The sequence below is a fragment of the Scatophagus argus genome, chromosome 5, assembly GCF_020382885.2.
Source record: "Scatophagus argus isolate fScaArg1 chromosome 5, fScaArg1.pri, whole genome shotgun sequence".
Lineage (NCBI taxonomy): Eukaryota > Metazoa > Chordata > Actinopteri > Scatophagidae > Scatophagus > Scatophagus argus.
The window spans coordinates 12,772,189-12,795,123 of record NC_058497.1 but is presented as its reverse complement, the minus strand read 5'-3'; the positions used below and the strand labels follow the sequence as shown (position 1 = coordinate 12,795,123).

Below are 22,935 nucleotides of genomic sequence, written 5' to 3'. Positions count from 1 at the left end.
TAGTCTAAATGTAAGACACAAGGAAAGCAAAAGGATGGTATCAGTTTGAAAACACAAAGCGATGAGATGGAGTTGCTTGGCAAGACAGCAGAGAAAAATAATACCTGCAAATGGAATGCATGTCAACTAAACAGGGATGTTTGTTAGAGGTGAACAAAATCAATACGAGAGGAGCTATGATCTGTAGGGATAAAAGCTATACAGTTATTTCTGCGATTAATAAAAACTCATGACCCCAAATATGATCAGTGTCCATATCATTTCAAATAACTCTTTTCTAAGTCACCACATAGTGAATACCGACAATTTCAGTGCCTTTGAAAGCACCGCCAGCCTGCGCCTGAACCAATAATTGATACAAGCATAGAGGGTCACAGAATGAGAGAAGATATAGCAATATATGTGTAATATAATGTAACTGCAGTGTGTGCATGTATGTGTGTGTGTGTGTATGATAGCCACTGTTTCACACTGACTGCCAATGGACAGAACAGACATTAGAGAAAAGAGGGAGAGAATGAAAGGAAGGACGGGAAGATAGGTAAAGGAAAGAACAGAAGGGAGGATCCAGCCTCCTTTATCTCTCTTGTTCTTCCATCCTCTCTTTCCTTCTTTCATCCTCTTTTATCTCTCCTTCATACTGTATTTACAATGCCCTTTCAGTATAAGATGAGGATAGAAATACCACTACATATGAGACATGGTTTTCCATTCAACTGAGTTAGTCTATATGAAACGCTGTGCATAACATTCTTATGACAACAGTAATGTACTGTACCAATACACATTGAATACGTATGATGATAAGGACTATATATGGTGAGGGAAGGGCTGGCGACAAGGGAAACTGCATCCACACACCACCCAAATGCTCTCTGTTCATTTATTTAAACTCCAACTGCAATCCAAATCATGACTCGTTGGCAAGTTTTATACTTATTCACTCTTATCAAGCTTACATTTAATGGAGCTGTGATACTGAAGCTTGTGTAAAAGCTATCAGATGAGTGAAAAATGTAACTTTTCAACTTTTCGTTTTATTTTTCAACTCATTTATTCCGGCACACAGGACCGTGTGGCCTTCTAGCTTAACTCACAACTCTGGTGGCTAAACATACGAAGCGCAAGCGTTTGCTAGCTGTCAAGCTGATTTTTGGGTTTAAAACTACATCAGCTACTTTGCATAATGCTAATCACCTAAAGACTATACTGTGGCATCACTGTATAAACTCTTTTGGCAGTAACCAAAGCATTTTAGCCAGCAAGCTGCTTGCTATGCTACTATGCCCTACTTGAAAGATCGCAGACTTCAGAGACATGCATCTATCATTGTTTTCAGGTGCATTTCTCTTGATGGAGCGCAACAGAAAAAAGTCTTACATTTTGTAGATGTGCGATGTCATGTCGCTTTTCTTCAAACGACAAATATACTTAATTAAAAAGTTCCAAGTTCTAGCTAGCTTTGTTAGCATTAGCTTGCCAACTAATATGCTTTAGTTACCGTTAACAGAATTTACACAGTGATGGAAATGTAGCTGGTATAGATTTATGAAAATATTTTGGTTCAGTTAGCTAGCTATCTGAAAACGCCAGTAATTTGTGTGACACTCATATTTTCAGTTAAGCTAGCAAGCCACAGAGCATCAGCTTCTCCGTTGCTTCAAATATAAGCATTTTTCATAACTCTTAAGTGACAGCTTAAGGAAAATTGGAAACGCAATGCAGAAAAGTAAATGTTGCACAGGGAATGTATATAAATGATTAAATGTACAGTACCTACATTTCTGAATTTGTACTGTTTTCATTCCATTTAAAAGCTTCCAACAATATTACTATCTATAAATTAGATTTTTGACTAGCCGTCATTAGTTTTTTTGAATGAAAAAAGTAAAATTTCCCAAATGTCGCTAAATGATTTTTCTGTGCAAAAACTGCCTTACAATATCTTTTAAGTAAGCTTAACAAAATGAATTAAAACTTGCAAGCCTGTCATTAACTTTCCCTCTTTTCCACTCACTCTCTTCAAATATCATTCGTCCTCTTCCTCTTCTTCAGTGTGCTTGAATTTGCTGCCTGTTGAGGTGAAGTTTTAAGGCAAGGATGGAGGGACTGGGGGGAGGGCAGACAGGGATGTTGGGGAGGCTACTGCTGCACTTCATTAGGATGCTAATTAAAAGATTATTTAATTGGATACTCTGCCTTTATCCCCTCTCTCTGCTCTCCTCCTCAACTTGAGGATGAGAGAAGATGCAGAGGGGTGTCGGACGGGATTCAGTTCTGTTTTCTTCACATCACTTTATTTAAGCAGTTCAGTTCCCCATCCTGTAGGATACGTATGTCTGTCATCTGTTTTTATTTTCTATGTCTCTATAATCGTCACCCAGCTTGTCTTGTCTGTTACACCAGTGTGATCTCCACTTCCTCCGTCTTGTCACTCTTTTCCTGGTGTCGGCGGGGGTGCTGTTTAGGTGGAGGAGGAGCAGCTCGCACCTGGCAGAATGCAAAGTAAAAGTAAATTCAAAACAAAAGGCAAGTAAGTGAGCAGAATTACTGTCAAGGCAATAACAGAGATGCCTCATTTGACAAACAGCATAGTGTTCATTTCCTGTTTCTGAAAACAAACCTTTTATCTCCAAAATTTAAAAATAAAACAAAATAAAATCTCTTCTTTTAATAATGGGGATTCACAAGCCATACAATATTGGCCTATAAAACTCAAAATAATAGAGACAAATGCAAACCACAATTTCCTAAACCCCAAGATTGTGTCTTCAAATTGATCTTTTCGTCTGACCATAAATCCAAACCCTAAAGCTAATCAGTTCACATAGGACAACCAAAAACACACAATGAAGAAGTAAGTAAGTAACTGTTGGAAATGTTTTTGTTTGAAAAGGACCTTAAAAGTTCAATTAATTTATTGATTCATCATCTTCATGACACAAGTTATGATGCCTTTGCTTTATGAAAGTAAAAGAAACTGAAAAAACAGCATTGGGTCAATCAACTTAGTTATAGCTTTACCATCATAAAACACTGACAGCAAACTAAAAAAAAAAACATCTTACACACAGAACATACTTATCAAATAATGATTATACTAACAGGTCGTAGTTTGCCTGGGCCTCCCTCAGGGGTGAATCTCAGTGGCTGAGGAAATCCTGGAGAGACTGGACTCCTACCAGAGCTTTGATCTACAGAGAGAGAGATTTCTGTACACTCAGCCACAATGACCCTTTTCTCAATTAACTCAACTGCAAACATTTTTTGTGTGTGTGTGCAGTGTGCGCTGCTTACTGTGGGTGGATAGCGGTCCCTTGTGAGACGAGGCAGGCTTGTGCTCACCATTGAGTGCGGTGGAGGGTGAGCGTGGGAGAGGGGGTGGGGTGGAGGTCTCAGGGCTGGTGAAAGGGCTGATGGGTGGTTGGTCATACAGTGGAAGAGGTGGCAGAGAAGATGGTAACTTTAGAGATGGAGAAATCTAGGGGAAAGAGACAGAAATATAGAAACACATAACTGGAAATGTAGTCACAGCTAAACAGTTTGGAATATAACAATAAAGCCATCCAAACAAGAAAAAAACCCAACACAAACAATATATATTGAAGAAAAAAAAACAAGGTACAGCTATAACCTGCAATTAACAATTTTCTATTAATCTTTATACCTGCATTATTGGCATTTACAGGAAGTGCAAAAGCTGTAAAGCCAAAATGGGGATTCAGATCTATGGACCCATTATCATCTTCATCATCAGTCAATATGGCTAACATGACAGCAAACAGTTGCCTGGTGGCATATCCAACAGGCATAGTACAACGTTAACACTGATTTTCTGTTCATTTGATGAATATTCACTCTCTCTTAGCTCTGTTGTTGGTCATCACCAGCTCCAGAAGGAAATAGCTGACTCTTTAGCTGCGAAACGCTCCATCATGTTCACCAGCTAGTCATTACATGTGAACCAGAACAACAAATTTAAGGATGCTAAAATTCCCCATAGATCTGAGCGAAAGTGTGACCACTGGTGATAATGCTCTGTGGGCACTACCCTTCTCACATTATAGTAATTCCATCCATTGTTAATGGATGGAAAAAAAATCAGAGTAGCATTAGAATTTAGATCTTAAGTCAAACACTAGGGATACTGCAAGAAATAAATACGTCACAGAAATATCACTGGTACTAGTTTGAAATGCCACTAAACACAACTTGACTGTTTGTGTTGGAGCAACTGGGGACTTCTGATTAATTTTCCCCACAAAGGACTTCAGCAATGTTAAAAGTTGTTGTGGTGTGTATTATGTCTGCAGGCTTGTAGGATGGGAGAGGCTATATCCTTCCTGTTGCTGAACCTCTAATAGGGCAGCACTCTGTGCCACAGATAAGACCTCTTTCTGTGATTGCAGAACGCAGCTTTTATCAGGACGCTGCAGGAACACGGCAGTTCTGATCCACTGTTTGTGAACTCTGCCTTGTTGATAGGTCTACTGGACAACGGCCAGGAAGGGGGTGGGGTAGGGGGCACAGTAAACTACCCACTATCCCTGGTATTTCTGCCCTGAGGAAATACTGATAAGACCAAACTTCCAGGTCCTCAAGAGTGAAGCTGTGAATGTCTCTGTTACTGAAGTATGTCTCCATTCTGTTTTACCACAAAGCTGTGGCTGTGTCATCTAGCCCTGACTTAATATTTGTATTGTCTGGGAGACTTATCAATGTGTCGTCATGCATCAACATACCTGTATGTCACCTGCCCCTCCCCCACTGGTCTCCCCATTCTCAGCGAAATCTTCCACCAGTACGGAGGGAAAGACGCCCACCCGTCCGTTGAGCTCCCCCTCCCAGAATCCGTCGTCTGTTTGAGTGTCGCGGCTCAACAGGCGGATCACTGCACCCTCAGAAAAGGAGAGCTCCTCATCCGCCTGGCCCTCATAATCATAAAGTGCGCGGACATACATCACTGCAGAAAGAAAGGCAGACAAAGAGAGAGAGTCAGAGAAAGCAATAAGAGATAAACAGAGGGACTAATTATTTTTGGGGTAATGTAGTTCCCTGTCTGGCCAGCCTTCATTGTCATAAATAGAATAGTACACACTGCTGGAGAGAGTGAGATACAGAGAGAACAGAGAGCCATAACACTAATGATAACTGGGTGCCTTAATGTCCCCATGTGCCTGCTCAAAGTATTCAGGTGGAGGAGACATGGAGCTTTAAAAAGACAGAGCAGAAGAAGATAATGGTTGCAAAAACGGTAGGTTAGGAAGAAAGAATAATCAGATTTCACTTTCATGAGATTGCCTCACCTCTTTGCAACACAAAGAAAATATGATTGACCAATCAGGTACAATGAAAATGAAACAAGATGAGGTGTGTCAGGGGCAGCACAACAAGCCTGTTCTACGTCAGTCAAGAACAGCAGAGTATGAGCGTCCAGCTGTAGCTGCCTATAAGCACTGTACACGCTGAGTGCATGTAGACCTTCAACAGTGGATGCAACCCATATTTTTGACCAATTTCATAAAATTGCCTGTGCACAAAAATTCATTCTCATTTAATGATAGATGTCCTAAAAAAATGGTTATGAATATAAATGAAATGAAAAGATAATCAGGTGGGAGGAATCTGACCTGGGGTGGGACAAAAATTGACTCTTAACTGAACACCGTTCCATTTATTGCCATTTTGCACTTGGATTTCCGTTAGTTACTGCAACCATGGGTGTATTTTTTTCTTTTTTCTCCACGCAGGTTAGAAAACACACACTTGCTCATTCTAATGACTCTGCTTTGCAAAATGAGTATTGTTTACAGCTGGATCGTGAGCAACTCCAGTGGAGCAGAAAAGAGAAAAAAATCCTTAATCAGTGGCACATAATAACCTCATTATGGGAAAGAAAAAAAAACTCATTTACATGGGTACAACTGGAACTCACTTGTACTCAAACTGCTGGCATGTAGTTTAATTATTCAAAAGAATAATTGACCACTTTCCTGGTTTACAGCGTACTTACTGTTTGTGTCTCCGTTGATGCAGTTTGAGTGAAGCTCTGGCTCAGTGGAATTGGACGAGGTGTGTGATCGAGCGTCAAGTGTAGCCAAAGACTGGAGCATGCTCAGCAGACTGTTGGAGGTTGGGAACTGCAGGTATTTCTCTGGAACATAGCCCACTTGGCCTGTCTTATTGCGAGCCTAGAAAACACACACACACACACACACACACACACACACAGACAAAAACAATGAATCACAAAGATAACTTGACAAGAGAAAACTGAACACCAAGAAACCATGAGAGTTTTTTTTTTTTTTTTTTAAAAAAAGAAAAGGAAATGCATGGGAAGGAAAACACAAAGCTCGTGACACAAACATAATGCACATCTGTGTGTGTATTTGTGCACCTTGACCCAGTCCTCCATGTCTCCGTCCTCAATGACCTCCAACATCTCTTGCTCATCAATAGTTAACTCATCTGGCTGAGAGGCCTGTAAGAGACACACCGGCGGTTTAAAACGACAGAGAACAAGAGAAAGTCGGACAGATGGTTAACCGAAAAATGGAGGGAATGATGTAGCCATAAGAAAGCATGTATGCTCTTTTGTTTGCTCTGATTTATTCTTTCTGTGGACAAAACACATATATGTAATAGTAAAAATACTCCACACCACACTGAGTCCATCATTAATAATTTTAAATTTATTAAATAATTACATTTTAAAATGTTAAAAGAATAAAAGTAATGGTAAATTCACTGTATAAATGCAACACATTCAGCCACCTCAGTGTGCGCAGGAATGTGTGTGACTGTCATGTTGTGCATTGTGGCTGAGCAGGTACACACTTGATATGTGTAGTTGTGTGCATTCTGTGTGTGTTGCTGGTTTAATACCTTGTACGAGTACAGGACTTTGCAGGTTAGCGGGTAGTTTCTGAGGGTTCCTGAAGGACTGGAGCTGCTGTCGTCAAAAACCTCCATATTCTCTTCGCACTCTTCCCCCTCCTCACGCTCTAAGTCCACTGTGCCCTTTAACACACAAACACCGCAAGATAAAGTGAAAACCTCAGATAAAGGCAAGGGCAAATGAAAAAAGATTAATTCACCTGTGGGAAAAAACAAAAACACACAAGATCAACTTAACAGAGCTGTCCAAATACAAACATACAAACATGTCAGGTGAAATCGTCAAAAAAGTTTGAAGTTTGTCTAGATAGCCGCAGTTCATCACTTCATAAAACCTTCTACACATTCTGACTTGTTACCTTACTTTACCTTTACTTCTTCTCGGAGCTCTGCTACTCTGCTCAGTGCAGGTACTATAGCTTTTAGACACAGGTGTAGAAGGACTAATGTTTCATATGATCCAGCCCCTCCCTCTTTTGTTCCATGAGAATTTCACTGGCTTATATGAAGCCCATGTGATCTAGCTAGCTGGTAGAAAGATCCATCACACACAGAAAGCTGAGCTATCCATAACAACAGAGAGAGAGAGAGAGAGAGAGAGAGAGAGAGAGAGAGGGAGAGGGAGAGGGAGAGAGAGTGGGTGCATGTGTTTATCCATTACTAAGTCTTTGTGTTTAGTCATCAGATTTCAGTTGACACAGTAAACTCTACACCAGTGCAGAACAAAGCTTATGTGTGTTTTGTACATGAGCTGATATACCAAGTTGGTCTTCTGAAAGGAAGAATCTATTGTCTAGGGAAATAATAACCCTCAGGTGTGGTCCAAAGGTGTTGTCTAATAAAAATTAACACATATTTATCGGAGATTTCCATTGGGAAGACCCTCACAACTGAATAATTTCTTGCTTTTCTTGAGAAAATACAGCTAATTTGGTTTACAGACATAGAGGTAATGTGTGATCTAAGATGTAATGTAATGCTGTACTTAGCCACAAGTCTCCTGTTGCACACCTGTAATAGGGGACTTCTTCATTTAAATGAACATCTGTCACACTGAAGCCTTTACCAAACGAATTCACACTATGCTCATAAGTCTATCACCCCTAGATAAATCTCGCTTTCAAATCTGCTCATAATGCCAGTGGTAACATGCTGTATTTTAGCAGGATTAATGTTCTGCCGTGTTCACTATCTTAGTTTAGTGTTTTAGTGTGATGACATTTGCTATTTAGCACTAGACACAGAGTAGAGCTGAAAATGATGGCAATGTCACTGGTATTGAAAGAATGTGGTCATAAACAAAAGTATTGGACAATTTGAAATGTAGATATTAAAAGTCAAAGGATCACCAGAGTTATTACAGTTCAACCTGAGGGGGGCATGAACGTATGCACCAAATTTCATGATAATCAATTCTGTACTAAAAAGTCAACAAGTCGACCTCATGGTGGAGCCACAGAAAAAGTCACTAACATCAGTAGGATTATATTATATATTTCATATATTATATATTATTTATAATATAATTCCATTGGGAGTAGCCTTACAATTGTCGCTCTCCTGTTTGTGTGGAGCATGACTGTTTGTACACAAAATTTCGGTTCATATATTGGTCGTCGAAATATGTAGTGACAGCTTTAGAATCATATAACAGATATTTTCACATGTACAGAATGCAATGAATTGCATCATGGGCTTTTTAATAATAAGTAGCATACATGCTGTTTACACTACTGATTTTGTTTCATTGTGGGGATTATACAAAGCAAATAGTAATGATAGAGTAGTTTGAATTCATTCCCCTAGGCGTAAAAAAAAAAAAACATCTTCCATTACGGCTTGCGCAGGGACAGTACTTAGACTGTAAACAGGGAGTGATTTCAGACACAGCCATAAAACGTGTAAGGGGGTGGTAAGACAGATTCAGTGTGATAGGGAACAACCTGTTGTCCAGTACCATATTCTGAAGACTGGTGGCAAGGTCATTTATTTGTTGGCTGCATGTTTGTTGTATTATGTAACTCGTATCCACTTTACTGCATTGATTTAAAGGTAGACTGCATTGCCTCACTGCCAATTCCATTTCATCCCTGAAGTAGGATGACCTGCACATATTTCAGTAATAATCCAATAAAACGTCACCAAAAATACATCTTAGTGTGTGTACCAACTGTACAGCAGCAGAAATGCAGACCAACGGCTGATTTTATTGGCTCTCGTGGTAGTAACTGTGAAAGTGATATTGTAATGAAGGCAGCAGCTGCTTGGGGGACTTGACGGTTCATGGCTTACAGTATTTCATAGTCACAATAATAAAGTTGAGTGGAATGAAGAAAGGGCAGTCGGAAGTGCCAGCTTCCAGCTTTCATTATTTTTCTGTGTTCCACTCACTAGATTATTATTCACAACGATCCATCCTTTCTTCTCCACCTGACGATCGGTCACCTCTTAACCTCTCTCTAATCAGTAAACTGTTAACAATCCCTCCTATGCTTTCCCTCTCCTGCTACAGTTCCTTTGTTGCACCTTGTTATTATAATTTCTCGTTCTTTGCAGCTGCCAGTCTCAAGGCTCCAGTTCACACCAAATGAAATCAAAGGCTGAACTGCTGTCAAATGCCTGAATATTTAAAGTGCCTCCTGGTCTGTTCTTTTAATGACACCCACACCAGACGGAGGAGTTATCGGCAAGTCTAGACTACAGCAGATTTATCTTATAAATAAGAGCAAAGAAAGTGGAAGGAGAACTTTAAAAAACACATACCCTAGGGCACATAAATAAAACGAAAAAATCTCATTACCAGTTAATTGTGGGTGATTAAGTATGCGGAAATGTAAATGTTTCAGAGATTAAAAACATTTGGCATTGATGAAATCTAAATACAGTTCTTTTGGTCACCCTTTTGTTGGTGTAAAAATAAAAATAAAATACTTTCTACTCTATGCTGGAGCCTTACAATATATTCATCTATGCTCTCTGCAGACACCCCCCCCCCCCCCCACCCGTCTCTCTCACTTCTGCATCCAATTTTACTTTAGCATTATCACTCTGACGCCACTCCCTCCTCACCTCTCCCCCTCACCACATCTTCTTTTTCTCAGCTCACACTCTCTCCTCCTTCTCTCCTTCTTCAGTAATTGTCTCCCTTTTTCACAAAACAACTCCTCCTACCACCCTTTCTCTCCAGTTATGTCTTCCTAGATTGCTCTCTACACAATTCTACTGACTTTCTCTTCCTTTCTCATACTCTTGTTGTCTCTGGTGTTAGCTCTGAGCCACAATACCATGTGAGCAGAGTGTCAAGTGCTGCCAAGGAGCAGGACAAAACTATCTTTAGTCTTATTGACACACACACAAACATGCAAACATCACAAACAAATGCACATAAATAAATATCTTACATACACAACCAGTCACACACACACGGCAAATGAAGCTGCAAGTAATCTGAATGCCACCCCCCCCCCCCCCCAATTTAGGAAAAACAGTTCTTAATTCAGACTGTCCCGTCTCTGTGCTAAGCTAAGCTAACCAGCTTCTAGCCCAAGCAACATATTAAGCATACAGACATGAAAGTGCATTAATCTCCTCATCGTTCTACATGGAAGCTGTATACTGCAGGGAAAATGACATTCTACTGCTGCCACTAATGAGAGAAGGGAGTGTGGAACTGCAGGGAGTCCATCTCCTCCCCCAAACATGCATACAGTATGTGCACACACTCATAAACGTTATTAGGTGATAAATGGTCCCTTCAGTCTTCTTATCTGTACTTACTCTGCCTTGCTATTAAAGCTGCAAGTTATTCGATGTCTACATCAGTATTCCAGTGTGGAAGTGTGGCATTTTAAGAGGCTGTAACTGTCGTGCCAGATGATTAGGCAGAAGGGCTGAGGTCAATTATCTTGCAATTTACATCATTGGGGAAGTGATTTGTCAGGAGAACTGTTCTATCTGGGTGGTTTTTCCTTAGAATGAAATCATATGAAGAAGGAGAAGTCTATGAATACTAGTCTTAGAGTTAGAAATTACAATTTTGAGTGTGCTGATGTCAAGTCAAGTCAGATTTTATTTATACAGCCCAATATCACAAATCAAATATGTGCCTCAAGGGAAACCAAGTGCAGCAAAGGTTTAGTCTCAGATGACAAAATGTTAGGGATATAGACAAGCAAATAGTATGACTAAAATACAATGACACAGTTCAGTGGCATGCTGATTTTCAACAGAGTCAAAAAAGTGTAACATGCAAGCAATGCAAACCAGTTACCACTTCTGTTGTGTGGCGAGGAGGTACTCTTTGACCTCTAATCTGTAGATGTGAGATCTGTGCTTTCCAGCCAAGTCAAAAACTGCTGAAATAATTCATACATGTAACTGTATGTATTTAGATATTAGTATAGTGGTCACAGTAGTGTTTATGTTATGTTCACAGTGTTGTTGTTCATTGGTTCCTCCAAATTTCATTAATAAGTGTTCTGTTTTGTGTGAAAACCCGAGGAGTTCTGCTGGCTTGGCAAGAGAGTAGCAACACACACAGAGTGAGGGGAGGTGGCTCACCGACAGTGAGGGATCGTGGGAAGTGTAGCTGGCCCAGCGTTCATTCTCCAGCTCCTCCATCACCTACAGCATGCACAGAAAGAGTGAAGGGGGGTTTACACACATATTGCATACATGCATACTCTCTCTCACTCACACACACACACACACACACACACACACACTGCACTGCACAAACTGGAATGCATGCATCAAAGGATTTACATGTACACACACAATCACACCAGTGCTTGCACATATAAATACACTCATGAACACGTATTGCACAGCCTCACTGGACTGAATAAAGCAGGTCAGGCACACACACACACACCATATACAGTACAGGTACTTATCTTGTCAAATGCTCGCAGACAAAACACACCTGATTCATGGCGCTCTTCAGCCAGGTATCCACGGCAACCCCCACTTGCCGCAGAAGGTCCAACCGAGCCTCAGCTTTCAACTTTATTGTCTTTGGGGAAACAAATGTTAAGAACATTAAATGTATTACTTTTCTCTCATTAGTGTTAAAGGGAACATCACAGTTTTAACTTTTACAATTTTGTTATCATTATAGTTACCCTGCTGGGAAAAATGTTATCAGGATTGAGAGATATGATGGACACAAATGCAAATAAGTTGTTAAATTTAATTTTAATTTAAATCAGAGGTTTGATTTAAAATCTTGATGTTTCACTTTGGGTCAAGAATACCATCAAGTCCCTTACACTAGACATATTAAAGTAGGTATTAACCAGCCATATTACAAGAACTACAATGTCCACATTTCAGACAAGTGTCAGACTTCCTGTTTCATGTTTAGTCTGTAGTGGCTTTTCCAGTGACATGATGTCTCTTTCTACGGAGCTAAAACAAAACAAATGCAAACCAATAACAATATAATTTGCTATTAGCAAGCACTACTATATATTGTGAGCACCCAGATGGGAGTTATTACTGATCTATAATGGGTTTTTCAGGTGATGCAGAGAGAAGGACCTGAAGTGAACTTGTATAACAGAGAAAACATTACATAAAAATCATTATAAAAATCTGTCTCTACTCTCTGAACATCATACACCTCGCACGATGCATAGTTTGTTAGAATCTTTTATGACTGGAATTTTCTTTTTTTGCCCTTTCAGCTGATTGGATCACATGCAACGCAAGTCATTGACAGACTGAGAATGTGAAGTGGATTTACACCCCAAATGTGTTGAATCTTTGTCATGTAACCTTATAAATGGAAAATCATCAAAATTGGATATGTGCTGTGATCTTTCCTAAAGAGGCAATATCATGAAGATGGTGATGATGATGCTATAATCCCAAGTAGGGAACCCCCTGAGATTTATATTCTATCCATCTCGCCTTCTCAACTTTCTCTTTCATCTCTGATCGTTTTCATCAATTTCCTCTTTCATTATCCTCTACTTTCCTTCCTCACCGATGCTGACAGAGCAGATTGATAGCTGATAGCTCCGTCCCATAGAGAGATGCAGTCAGACAGACAGATACACACCATCAAGAAAGACTTCCCGACTTTGATCAATAAAGGCCTGAGTCCTTAAGAGCCTCAATTTTTTTCTCCCTTCAGATGCTGCTGCTGCTGGACCATAAACATACTAAACTAAAGAGGAGAAGAGTTAACAATGGCCAATACGTAGTCAGCCATCTCTGCAGCACAGTCAATAGAATAAGCAGCCACCGGTGCGAGTGAAGATCACTGCTGGATGGACTGAATACCTTCAGACACGCCAACTGGGCAGCTCTAATCAATAAAAAAGACAGAAAGAAATAGAAAACAGACCAAAAAAAAAAAAAAAACCAAAAAAACTGAAGGACAGAGAGACGGAGGAGAGATACTGCAGGAAGAAAACTTTTTCTTGAACAAATTTTCTTATGAAAGCAGACCTAAAATATGAAGAATTCTAGTGCTCTTTAAGAAGTGTTGTAGCCAAAGAGATCCATCTGAAACAACACTATGCAAAAAGCTACATAATGTGTGTCAAGTCTTACAATGCTGAACATAAAGAGGACGAGTAGGATCACATCGGATAATTGCTAATGTATGTAATAAATATTTGAGGTACAGTAATGAAGTGGGGAAACACTTTTTAGTCGAAATTGTTCAGCTCAGTTCCAATGAGCTGTGTTTTATGAGCCAAAAATATGTGACATAGTCATCAAAGGTATTAATCTGCCAGTGCACATAGAACTGTGAACAAATTATGGGTAGATACTACTACTCAATTTTTGGACTGATCCTTATTAGTTTTGTTTGCACAGTGTTGTCTTTGTCTCTGTCTTGATGCATCTTCTCTCTGAAGGATTTTAATGCCGCGTGTTAATGAGGCCAGCTTGTCTGGTGAAGCCAGTTTGAGAGCAGCCGTAAACAGCTCATTAGTATGGAGACAGCCTCTCGTCTCAATTGCTCTCACTCTCCCATCCTCTGAGAACACTTTAGAAAGTACAAAAAAAAAAGAAAAAGAAAAAAGAAGACACTAATAATAATCTAATATCACTGTGGGGAATTTCCGATATTCATGTATATAGAAAACAAAGTAAGATCTTGTTTCGGCATTTCCATGTGGTAGAAAGCCTTCATGCTTAGGTTTCTCCGTAAGAATTTGGGGAAAATTTGTGTTGACTTCCTATTGTTGTTGTGTAAGTGTATTGTCATTCACTTACACCTGTATACATAAATGTATGTAATGCAGTGCGCTTATAAGGATTTCAAAGACTGAGAATAAAACTTTTGTATCACAGATTTTATTTGTATTTTTTTCCTCATCATCATAAGTATCAAATCATCCTAATACCAATACCACCTTCTCCTCTTCATCTCTGAAGCATGTTGCTCTATTAATAACGACAGCTCCAGCAGGGTAAACGAGGTTAGCCCGAGACATGCTGCCATTAAATATGATATATATAAGAGCATATAATGCATTTAATTTTATGTTGTTCATTTGACTTATCATGCAGGGAAATTCTGTTACAGTCACAGCTATTCAAGTAATTTCAGAGAAAGTCTGTCTCTAGTTTTAGTTTAGTCTTTTATCAAGCACTTAGACAGAAGCTATAAAATCTGACCAGCATTAATGGAGAGCACAGATACATAACTCTACTCTCTCTTGCAATGTTTATTGATTTCAGTCAGAGGCAAGAAAAAGAGGATCCATACAAAGACTGAGCTACATACTGTTGGACACTGCGCAATAGAATCAAAGGCATAAAACATCCACACCGTTTGATTTATTTTAGATGTGAATCAGTTTTTAGCTCTAAAACAGTGACAACAAAGCAGCACGTTTAGTACAACAGGAGAGACTGAGATCTGAACCTCATGCATGTGCTGCTTATTCTGATCTCGGATAAACCAGAAATGTGTACCTTCCTCACAGATTCACCTGCAGTTTGACGTGCAAGAAGAAGAAGAGACAGCTCATCGACTCTAAGCAGTGATTTTGAAATTCACTGAGCCGTCAGAAGATGTTGCGACAAGGAAATTAGTCAATTTATAAAGAACCGGTAAACCAGGACAGGCAGCAAGGCCAACTATGCTATCAATCTTTCTTACTGGCTGGTAGTAACCGTCTGTGCTTAGGTTTGCATTTCATGCATGCTGCTTCTAAAACACCAATGGGTTTTTAGCTGTTGATGATACCAAAGACGATACCAATGTAAAGCCTGGATAAAAAAATACACCATGCATTCCTCAACTGAGTACAGATGCCTCAACAATACCATGCCTTGCATCTATTTTTGCATTTTGCTAATAAGTTGTTGGAAAGGCTACTATAAGATGCCTGGTGGGATGAAGATGGGACTTTATGTAAAAGAAAAGAGTGGTGCAATCACTATCCAGATAATGTTGTAATCAAACCTGGGCAATGTCTTTTGTACTGCTGTCACTCTCTTTATAATTCTGTGAAAAGAGCTCTGCGATGAAGCCATTTGTACCAAATGAGCTCATAAAATATTCATCATCTTGCTTGAGCTAATGCTGGCCTAGAAGAGCAAAGAATATCAGAGAGATAGTGTGAGCAAGAGAGACTGAAGCAGAGAAGAGAGAGACAGTGAGGAAGGAAAAAGGTGGTCACATGTTTGCAACTTGCAGTGAATAATTAGAAAGTGAGATCTCAAGCTACTGATAGTGTTGCAAAACTTTTCTTGCAGTGTAAGGTTGACTGAAGTAACAGCATATCTATCACTAAAAGCAGTAAATGACATAAAATATGCTCAACTACTAATTAACAAAAACACCTAAGGGGCTGTATAGTGAAATAGAGATCACACAGAGGTTCAGCATCTGAAGAGAAATGTTTTCTGACCAAACCAGACAAACAGCAGAGGGTGCCAGATATGCGAAAGGCTGATAAGAAAGCAGTACCGAGGCAAAGAGGCAGTAATAGGGAGGGAATGAGCTCAGCAAAGTGAAGGAGGAGAAATGAAACTGAAGAGATGAAATGACGGTCAATACAGAGAGATATGAAAGAGAACGGAGACAGAATCGAATTGGGAAAGACGAGAGATGATGCAGCTATCTCACATTCACTGTGTCAATCTGTGAGAATCAATACATAGGTGAAAGGTATCTTGCCAAATGCAAAGACTGGGAGGTGTCAAAAGCAAAAGAAAGGGAGTTTGAACACAAGATCAGAAGGAGAAAGAGTAAGAATTTTAAGAAAAAAATTCATCGTATTGTATCTGATAGTTTAGATATTATAGCTCCTATGTGTATCACTGCATTGACATCACACCTGCTTACTGTCACAGTGAGCTACTGTGATAGTCACAAACACGTGTGTTTAAACCTCTACAACTGAACAGAATGCAGCAAAACCATGGGGTCCTGGCCTTTGAGGATAAAAAAGGTTGAATAACATGAATAATTTGACATCTCTTGCAATGTGAGAGGTGTATCGATCAGTCCTGGGTTTGTTAATTGCACCCTCTTATGTGAGCCAAGCAGATGAGCAGACTGAGTGCCAACTGCCCTCCATCTTTCTTTCAACCGTTTGATTTCAGAAAAGAGGAAACAGCCATCCTTCCATTCACCATACTCTCATAACCTGTGTAAGGTTTTAAGAGGCCGGAGCCTTGCTAGGGAGAACATCCAAACTTCATTTGTCAACTTGAAGAAACTGTGCAGTATTATCAGTATTACCTTCTGTTAGTGTTGTGATTAAAAATATTTGTCCACAGACCTCAGCTTTGCGCATGTTTTCTTTGGTGTCTTCTATCTTCATCTCCAGGTCTAGTCTGCCTTGCTCTGTGGGGGGCATACCATGACTCTCACACTCCTCCAGACACTGAGAAAGACGAATACAAAACTTGATTAGAGTTTGCATGCGTTTTAAAACGAACTTCATTTGTAGAGGTGCGTGCGTCTTTGTGTCCATCTTACTCTCTTGTAATGTACGATGTTCTTATGTTCTCTGGCAACCCTGGTCGCCCATTTCCTGGCCTCCTTGTTCAGACTGTGCTCCTCCGTCGTCCCCGTCTCCGACTCCAGCTGACGACTCTATTATAGACAAACACACAAACATACGTACCAGACAAGCATGGGTAAACACCCCCGTGTCCCCATCCCGACACACACAAACACACACACACACACACCCGCATGGCAGACAAACACATATAAACATACACATATAAGTACGCTGTCAGCAGTAAAGGTACAAAGTGTGTGACATGCAGAAGCTGTTAATTAAGCTAAAGAAAGTGTGAGAGAACGATTGTTTCCATCGCACGTCATTAATAAAACACGTGTTGCAAAATTCTATTGTTACCCTCTTAGAACGAAATCATTGCTATCAAAGTCACATGTGAAAGTGTGTGGGTGTGTGTTGCAAAAGGCGCTTTTTTTTAATGTGAATGACTTTTCCTAACATACAAAAGCACACGTGAGCCTGTCGACGAATCTGTAGGATTTTCTAATAAAACATTCAACATCTATTTTAACCATGTGGCAATTTTTCCACCGAGACTAACGTATTAAATGTGTTTCTAACTTCCAAGTTTACACACCTACGCAGTAACCCACAACTTACCAGTGACAGAACTGGCATACAATTTATTTTAAGGGCCCTGAAAATATTTCAGTTTTTTCATTCAGCTTCCAAATATGACTGACATTACATCATTAGCTGTTTCATGTGATCTGAAATAAAAAAAAAGCTCAATAAAAACATAAAAATGAAGTGTCTGTCCTTTGACTTTATCAGATGTATATCACATATCATAAATCTGTATATCCTGTTAAAAAATAAATTTGTTTCGTTTCCTTATTAACACAGAATTCTCAAATGTTTTTACTTCTGTTTTTTTCACAAAGCTGATAGGTTGCTGTTTGCATAATTTGATAATAAAATTGTTACCCAGAATAAAGTACGTGATATTTTAATTGCAAGTTTCTATGCACATCATATCTATTAATTATGTGCTGCCTCAGTAACAAGAGGGCATAAATCTGGCTAAGTATAGGTGTGAAACAGGGAGTATTACATGGGAGATTTACAGCTTAATTACATTCAGGCAAAGGAGTATGGCAGGGAGTTAAGGCAGGGAGGCAGAAAACTAGATTTGAACAGTGTTTCTAAACTGACACGTCATGTAGGGAGCTGAGCTAATTTGTGCTTTGACAGTTTGCTAAAATTATTGGTACGACGTTAAGAAGTAAATAAGAGTTTCTTTCAAGTAGCCTACCAGAATCTACATGCTGAAGGGAAAATGTGTATACTGGCAAACAAAATACTTTGAATCTTCCCCTTCCTTGTGACCTTTTAGTGATGCTGCTTGATTTGACTCACTTCACCATATATCAGCTCTGTGTTTACTCCTGAAGCAGGTCGGTTAGCCCATAAAAAACAGGGAGCACCATAAAATCTGGATCTTTAGCATATGTGATCTCTGTCAATCAGACTGCATTCTAAATATGTATATATATATACATATATATATATATATATGTATATAGAAGAAGAAAAAAATTAAAGTCCTCAAACGAAATCCTTAATTTGAATAAAGTGAATCAGCAGATTAAATGGAGAGCAGAGGGCCAAGTGATTGCATAATATGATCTTTTTTGTAACAACTTAAGCAAATTACTATAATAGCACTAGAATCGTGTTAGAGGAGTCGCTCCTTTAAAAATCAGGGCCGTGCATAAGCTGTGTGATTTGGCTGTGTCTTGTTAAGCAAGCTGCAAACCAGTGCCAGTGATTTGTTCCTGACGATTTATGGTACAGATGAATGTGGACAAATAGCTATTAACTGTGCATATTTTCAAAGTGTGCAGGTGGTTATGGAGCCGAAAGTACAGTTTTTCATGCAGTGAAGACAGAGGCATTGAATTAAGTGGAGGAAGAGGAAGCAGCAAGTTCTCTGTTTAGCATTCAATATACAGCGCAGGTTAGACACTAAGTTGCTGTAAAGTGTAAAGTGCATTGTTTCCCAACAGCTGGAATGATAAAGGTCATAAGCCCCAAAGAAAGAAAGGACTTTGGCTGGTTAAGAAAACAAACATCTCCTGTGCTCGAAATAGTCGAAATATACATTTTTGTTATTGTGACATCCAATATAAATGAAATGCATGATGCTGTTCCATTGCAGCTGAACTGAACCATTAACGTCACAAGTGCATGTCCCTTTGCTGTGGCAAGCAGGAGAGCAAATGTGTAGCCTAATCTTTATCTGTTCAGACATTATAAATAAATGTGCAAAAAAATAAGGAATTAAAAAATAAATCAATTAAAATCAAAAAAAAAAACACACAGCATTCTAAGGTTGATTGAGAATTCAAATGCCATCGATGTGAACAAAGCTTCAAAGCTTTTGGTACAGTCCTGCAGCACAAAGAAGTCAAAATGGATTGATTATGCTGTACTTCAATAACAACCTTCAGTGTCATAATAACTGTTATTTCGAGTGCTGGGTGGAACAAGTGTGTTATTCAGAAACCACAGGGATGAAGGGGTGAGAATAAAGCGTGTCAATGTGTAGCTGTCTGTGTGAATGTGAAGAAGAGAATATGCTGGTGGTTAAGAATAGGTTTAACACCATAATATTCTAATCGTCATTACTTAAAAACGCATATCACATAATTGCAACGTAAACTGAGGACTCTTGTTCTATGTCATCAACTCATTCGAAACACTTATTCTAGTGTCTAATCTTTCTTGTCACATTACAGTAACAGAAAAATGCTCAAAAAAAAAAGCTCCGAACCCAGTGATGTTCTTGCTGCAACAAAAAGCTACAACTGTCTTTTTTAATGCATGTTTGCATCATTTCGCACAAGTCATATGTTCCTGTTGTTCTCTAAAAAAAGGATCTCTCCACACAGCTTGCCAAGGCATGCCGCTGTCTGGACTAATATAGTACAACACGCTTAGCAGCACCTGTATCACATTTAAGTTGAGGCAGCAATATTTCTATCTGAGTTACTTTAATGGATTTTAAAATGCAGTGGGACTCTGAGACACCAAGGTGTCTGCACAACCTGCAACAGAGCAGACGGCAGCTGCTTCTGACTGTGACAAACGCATTGCTATTTTTAGACTCGTTATGTGCATTAATGGCAAAAAAGAAAAACACATTAAACATGTCATCCTAATAAACCAAGAGGAACAGTTAGCATGCAGGTAAAGGACTGCTTATAAACAAATGTCCTCATCCTTAATCTATTTTAGATTTAAGTCTTACTTTTAGTGTTTCTCTTTCACGGGTTGCCACTTAAGATGCATACACTTAAAAGAATAAAGTTCCTTATTATGTGTACTAAACGTACTCACACAAAATACAATGTAATGTCCACAATATAATATATAAACACAATAACAATTTCACATATTCACATTTTCAGCATGCAACTTGATTCTGGTGTGGTTTGGTAAAAGTGAGCTAATGCAGAATGTAACAAAGAAAAGATGCACACAAACAATGATAAAAAGAAAAGAAAAATAAGGAGAGAGGCGGTCACTCGGCCCGCGGTGACAATATTTTGATCTCATAACACCCTACAACCGTGCAAAAGAAAATCACACACCAAACATTTGACTCATTTATCGACAGGAGGTGATGACAGCATAATGTTATCTCAGAAGACGATGCAACAGTAACAAGGATACGATGGAACTGCATTGCTAACAGACACATAGGACAGCATTAAAGTCCTGTGAAGCCACCGCCATCACGGCTGTATACAGTAATCCAGCACATCTCTTGTTTTATTATCATGGAGCAACTACGCAATGCAAGGTATAAGAGCTATCACAGTAATAATACTGCAATAAAGAAGATTAGTTCTAAATATAGAATATGTAACATTTCTGCATTAAAACACCGAAAAACAACAAAGTCTTTGTTAAATATTTTGTTCAATTGTGTGCTTACATTATCTAAAATGTTTCCAAACATGTTCAAACCCAGAGAAATTTGTAATTTTATTCAAGGTCACATTCAAGGTTTCATTCACTAAAATTTCTGGGAGAGTGAATAAAATTTTAAAACATGACCTTGTCCATGAACATTTCTGCCTGACTCCAAATTCACCACATCACCAAATCATTTCTTTTGTTTTCTTTGTTTTGACTGTGTATTACAGTGCGCGATGTAGACAGTCAAGGATGTGCGAACAGCAGGGGAGCAGAAAACTCTGCAGAAAATGTCCAAATGCTAACTAGTAACTATAGACATTTTCGGTATTCAGAATTAAAGCAACTCTTTGGAAACCAGTACACTTGCTGTTGTATATATAATAATATAATAATGTAATATACAACATGACACATCCCAGTGAGAATAGCAGGTAGCAGTAGTGACAATGCTAACTTAAACTGTAAATATGCTGATCTCCTCAAGCTATCATTCTAGAATGAAAAAAACATCTACAGAAATGGCTTATTTGACCCCAAAACACAGGATTGGTTGGCTTAGCTTACAGTTTAGCTTATGTAAGTTTAGCTTATATTTCTAATTAATGTTTGTGATAGTTTAAATCGGTGAGGCCGTTTGTGTGTGTGTGATGGTTGTTTTGAGTGAATTCATTTTGTGATCTTGTGTATATGTAATTTGTTCTCAGGTCTCTCTTGCAAAAGAGATCTCAATGAGATTTCCTGAATAAATAAAGCTTAAGTAAGGATTTTTCTTACAGTGTACTCAATTTCAACCACGGGTATCAGAATCAGAATCAGAATTCCTTTATTTATCCCCGAAGGGAAAAAAGCGGCAGGGTAGGGTAAGTTAGCGTAGGAAGAACAATTGCAACAATTGCAGCTCCTTTGTCAGGGGTTTTCCATTTCCACTTTAAGTAAAAGAAGAAAACTTTCACTTAAAGACCACTTTTGCCAAGATGAACAAAGTTGTCTAATGTGAAGCCGTCTGAGTAGCCCTGTGTAAAAAGCATTTGTGCAGAAGCTGGCTAGACATGCTGTAATGGCTACACGACTTTCTGTTTAGAAAGAGGGATGGGTCTGCGCTGTTTGCCAGAAAGGATAATTGTAATGTAAAATTTAAGTCTTGTTGACTTACTGTATTATGAATGTCTGCAGTCACTTGGGGATAAGTCATGGAAGAAAGCAGCCGTCCACCTGAGCACTTTGTACTTAAGCAGTCTAGTTAGGCAGGGAGTAGTATTTACTGCATGTCTTAACATTGTGTTGTCATGTCTGTGACCTCCACAGTTACTATTTCATTGCAGTTATTGGGCCTCTACTCCCAAAAAATACTGTGTATAATATCCAAACTGTCATGATCAGAGCCAAACAAGGCAATTGGACTACGAGCAAGCAATTTTCCATTAATTTTCAACATATGTTTATCTAATCATCTCGATCTATTTTTTTACGGTTACAATGTAACTTTGCTTATGTGCATGAAATTCCAATTTAGAGAATTAACTTGCACTGTAGTCTGCATAGATTCATAGTGACTGACATATTGCCTGCGTCATGCAAATGTCGATCAAATACCAGGTGTTAAGAGCTGAACTGCATTACTAAAAGATTTACCAAGGCTTTGCTGGGCAACACAAGTACATGTTGAAGTGTGTGTCATCAGGACAGACAGATAAATAGTAATAAATGAAGGAAGTAGATGATTCATGGTTTTTGTCAGGAATGAAGATGGGGATGCCAACAACAGTTAAGACTACCTGTGCCAGGGTCATTCTCATGGCACTGACGGGCGACGGCTCAATGTCCACCAACTGCTGCACCGAGCTCAGAGTCTGGCACACACACACACACACACACAGCATACACACAGCAAAGCACCCATGCACCCAAGAGCAGCAGTGCAAGCACACAGACACACAAATACAAGGAGGGTGTTAATGGAAAAGAAAGGTTTAGGGGAAAGTGTTAGCAAAGGTTGAACAGGATTAGGAAGACACAGGGAATGAACAGCACATTGTTGTTTGTAGAACTGTTAGAACACTAGTTTACGTAACAGAAGAAGGAAGAGATAGGAGAAGGAAAGAAA

General features: G+C 39.1%; 1 protein-coding gene across 2 annotated transcripts in view; it reads right to left on the bottom strand.

The window, feature by feature from the left end:
• Nucleotides 1–2,278: 2,278 nt before the first annotated feature.
• LOC124059080 (F-BAR and double SH3 domains protein 2-like) overlaps nucleotides 2,279–22,935 on the bottom strand; it is a 54,115-nt gene continuing 33,458 nt past the window's right edge. The window contains exons 11-22 of one of the 2 annotated variants that reach the window (XM_046388839.1): nucleotides 22,607–22,681; nucleotides 16,856–16,972; nucleotides 16,656–16,760; nucleotides 11,825–11,914; nucleotides 11,461–11,523; nucleotides 6,889–7,023; nucleotides 6,401–6,484; nucleotides 6,014–6,191; nucleotides 4,743–4,963; nucleotides 3,298–3,481; nucleotides 3,106–3,194; nucleotides 2,279–2,490 (exon numbers count right to left, since the gene is read on the bottom strand). In XM_046388839.1, the coding sequence (XP_046244795.1) occupies nucleotides 2,398–2,490; nucleotides 3,106–3,194; nucleotides 3,298–3,481; nucleotides 4,743–4,963; nucleotides 6,014–6,191; nucleotides 6,401–6,484; nucleotides 6,889–7,023; nucleotides 11,461–11,523; nucleotides 11,825–11,914; nucleotides 16,656–16,760; nucleotides 16,856–16,972; nucleotides 22,607–22,681 (1,434 nt within the window). In that variant the 3' untranslated portion in view covers nucleotides 2,279–2,397. The remainder of the gene's footprint in view (nucleotides 2,491–3,105; nucleotides 3,195–3,297; nucleotides 3,482–4,742; nucleotides 4,964–6,013; nucleotides 6,192–6,400; nucleotides 6,485–6,888; nucleotides 7,024–11,460; nucleotides 11,524–11,824; nucleotides 11,915–16,655; nucleotides 16,761–16,855; nucleotides 16,973–22,606; nucleotides 22,682–22,935) is intronic. The other variant, XM_046388840.1, reaches the window with a different exon arrangement.